This window comes from Gracilinanus agilis, chromosome 5, assembly GCF_016433145.1.
Source record: "Gracilinanus agilis isolate LMUSP501 chromosome 5, AgileGrace, whole genome shotgun sequence".
Taxonomy (NCBI): Eukaryota; Metazoa; Chordata; class Mammalia; order Didelphimorphia; family Didelphidae; genus Gracilinanus; species Gracilinanus agilis.
The window spans coordinates 100,386,336-100,390,213 of NC_058134.1; the positions used below are offsets into that span (position 1 = coordinate 100,386,336).

A 3,878-nucleotide genomic window follows, 5' to 3' on the forward strand; every position below is an offset into this window, starting at 1 on the left:
GTTCACCCTTTCTTGAAGACAAAGTTGGCTGTGTTTTGTTCAGACTTCTGAAACAAGGAATTTTAAAGATGTGCTTAAATTCACCTCAATGATTGGCTCACCCTCATAGCAAACAGGAACCAGGTTGAGTCTGCGAAGGGCAAACCCAACTGGGCAGCTCTTTGTTGCAAGGAGATTGAAAGAGGAGACTTCAAAAGAAGAAGGGCGTGTTAAGGACCGAGACCTACTCTATGATTTCACTATGCAACAGGACAGGGTTGCTACTTTTACTATTGTCTATAAAAACAGAAGCAAACAAATCACAGCATCTGGCTCTAATTCTCTACTGTGATGCTTATGCCTACATACAGAATATGCCAATGTATCACAGGAAAAGTGGAGGATAAATTCATAAGTGACTTCATGTGACATAGCTAAAGAGAGAGAAAGAGAGGAACAGAATAGAGCTAAGACTACATACTTGGAACAATATTATATCTTAGAGCTTAATGAAGAAAAAATCAAAATAACTTTTTGTTGTTCAGAATACTCCCCTCCCCCCAACAGTGGTGACGATGATGACGCGGTTTTACATCACTGCTAAGTATTATACAGTCTTGTCCTTCAACAGCCCGGGTCACTTGAGAGCCCTCACAGTGTGGACACAGGTCGATGGCCCTGTGGACACTGGCAAAAAAGTGAGTTGTTTCCCTGGGCCCTTTTTTTCTCCTCTCAACTCCCAATTTACAAGACGCCAAATGAAATGTGATGCAAACAAGACTTAGCTACAACAATAACTCATTAGGCATTGACTAAATGTGAAAAAAAAGAGAATAATTGGAGGCCATATATATATATATGTATTTGTCAGTTGTTCTCAAGTCAGAAATATCCAAATTCTAAGGGCTCCTAAAAAATGTAGAAAATGGGCCCTATTGCCACGGGTATTTAGAACACCTCTAAACACACACAAAGAAAGACGGGTATTATTGACAGATTTTAACCAATGTGGAAACTCTAAAAGCATTTTCATTTCATTATCTCGTTTGGATACAGAAGGGGAAACAGAGCTGTGACGGAATATTAAAAAGTTCTCATTTTTCAAATGCTTTTTTGTTGTCCAGTTCCAAGGATTTTATCTGTCCCTTGCTTCCCCAAGTTGTGCTGATCTTTTAAAGATGTGCTCAAGAGTCTGAAGCAGAGTGCTTTCCCACTACTTTGAGGTCCCCCTTGTGCCCTCTTCCCTGCTTACTCCCTTCATTCCTTCCCTTTCCCTCCCCCAACCCCATTGCCAAGCCCTAGCTCTCTCCCTCAGATAAGCCACTCTTTTTTGCTCTCATCAATGGTCTCTGTGAAGTTTGGGTCGTGGTTCATGATGGCGGCATCGGCGCTCTCTGCAGACTCTGCTCCCTTGGCTTCATTGGTATGGTAGGTGCCCTTGTGACGGAACATGTAGCGGATGAGGAATACTAAGGTGCAGAGAATGGTGAAGATCACCACAGCAATGACCCCTGTTGGAAAGAGGAGTGGTACCAAAGGTTATGTCAGCTCTAAAAATTCTCTACTACCTCTGGCCCATCCATCTCTCCTGGCCCAAATCCTCCCCATTCCACCTCAAAAAAGAAAAGAAAAACATTTGTTAGAGAATCACAGATTCAGAGCTAGAAATAATCTTAAAGGTTGTAGAATCCAACCTCCTCACATTGTGAAGTAGAACCTGTGGCTTAAAGAGAAGAAATGACTAGCTCATAGTTATAGAAGTAATAAAAGAAGTAGATCTACTATTTGATTCAGACTCCCAATTCAGTATTCTTCCTACTATATACTTTGCCTTCTAGTCCATATTGGATTTGATTTTGTTCAGAGAGAACCACAGTCAGCACTATTTGGTATGGCTGAAACATTACCCATAAAAAATCATAGTCAATAATATTCTTGTATACATTTCTCATAGGGTTTCTCTTTATCAATGAGGGAAAAAAAGACAATGCAGAATTGGCTTAAAGACCAAGGTGATAGCCTTGATCCAAATAAACATTCTCAGCGAACAGAATAATCTTTATAGGAAAGGTTTGGGAGAGAGTTATTTATGATGATTTAATAATAACAATAGCTTGAGTTTGTATAGTCCTTTAAGGTTTTACAAAGTACTTTATAAATACTTTTTTTTTAATCCTTACAGTAACTCTGGTAGTTAACTGCTATTATGATATCCATTTTAGAGATGGGGAAACTGAATTGTTCAGAAATTAAGTGATTTGACAGGTCACACAACTATTATGTGCCCAAGACCAAACTGGAACTTGTCAGGTCTTCTGGTCTCTAAGCTCAGTGGTCTATCCATAATACCCCATAGTTGCCTTGATACAAGATAATTTGAGTTATTTTGATATCTCTTATCAAGGTAACTTTAGAAGGCATGTCCTTAGATGTGATGTCTACTTTTGATACTTTTGGGAAAGACGATGAATTGAAATGGATGAAAACCTGATTTCTGGGACTGGTAAATAGGAGGGGCCTGTTAGCAAGTAACTGCTTATGGGAACCTGACTCAAGAGGATAAAACTGACCTGGGAGTCAGAGGCAGAAATGAATTGTTTTAAGGCTCGCTTATATTAAATTTCTGGGTTTCTGCTGTTAAGCCGGCATATTTGAAAGTTGTAAAAATATTCATTACAATAACTCTTCTAATGCATATGCTTCTCCTACTTTTCACCTAAAAGAAGATCTACTCCTGAAGGTCCAGAATAGGTGTATATTAGCTATTGTTAATGCTCTCTCCTCAAGGGGTATACACACCCCACACTACTCTCAAAAATTTTAACTACTCTTCAACTCTGTATAGGTCAAGAAGGAATGAAACCATCATTCTAAACTGGTCAACCAGTGAAGAGTATTACTTGATTGTAAACCGATTGAATTAAATAAATTGGTTTTAGAGGATTGCCTAAAGCTGGGAGAGATTAAGAGACTTGCTTTTCATCACATTCATGACACAGAAAGTGTCAGCATTGGCATCAGATAGAAATCTTTCTGATTCAAAGTCAAACAGTATATTTACTATCACATTCGGCTTCTCTAATAGTTGAGCAGATCATTTGTAAGATTGTCTGACATGCCACACCTACCTCCGATAATTGCTGAATTTCTGTTAACGCCATCTCTTATAGCTTGTCCTGCATTATATGGAAAGTCAGCACTGGCTGTAAAGGGGAGGAAAAAAGACAGATTCAGGTATAAGTAAAACCTAGGAAAAACCATGTAAATTGATGTGTTTTTTCATACAACTGGTATCAGATTTCCTTTCCAATCTTACCTTCTGCTACTTGCCAAAAAGGACACGACACGTGTCCCAAGTATACAAAAGCCTCCTCCCATTCGTTTTTGTTTTTTTAAACTTACCTTTTGTCCTAGAATTAAGTATTAATTCTAAGACAGTGAAATGGCAAGGGCTAGGCAATTGGGATTAAGTGACTTGCCCAGAATCACACAGCTAGTCCTACCATCTTTTTTTTAAAACTCTTACCTTCTGTCTTAGAGTCAATACTGTGTATTGGTTCCAAGGCAGAAGAGTGGTAAGGGCTAGGCATTGGGGTTAAGTGACTTGCCCAGGGATACTCAGGCAGTGTCTCAGGTCAGAGACTTTACCTTTCTTAAGCAGCCCCACATTCTGACTCCTGTATTTTTGTTCAGGTTGCTCCTCTGAGCTCTCCATAGTCTCTCTGCCTTTTTTATTTTCAGGCATTTATTTATTTATTTACTTGTTTGCTTGTTCATTTATTTATTTATTTGTTTGATTATTTCTTTCTTTCTTTCTCTCTTTCTTTCTTTCTTTCTTTCTTTCTTTCTTTCTTTCTTTCTTTCTTTCTTTCTTTCTTTCTTTCTTTCTTTCTTTCTTT

General features: G+C 38.5%; 1 protein-coding gene across 1 annotated transcript in view; it reads right to left on the reverse strand.

The window, feature by feature from the left end:
• Nucleotides 1-1,290: 1,290 nt before the first annotated feature.
• CNTNAP2 (contactin associated protein 2) overlaps nt 1,291-3,878 on the reverse strand; it is a 1,887,185-nt gene continuing 1,884,597 nt past the window's right edge. The window contains exons 25-26 of the mRNA XM_044678981.1: nt 3,108-3,182; nt 1,291-1,490 (exon numbers count right to left, since the gene is read on the reverse strand). Coding sequence (XP_044534916.1) covers nt 1,291-1,490; nt 3,108-3,182 — 275 coding nt within the window. The remainder of the gene's footprint in view (nt 1,491-3,107; nt 3,183-3,878) is intronic.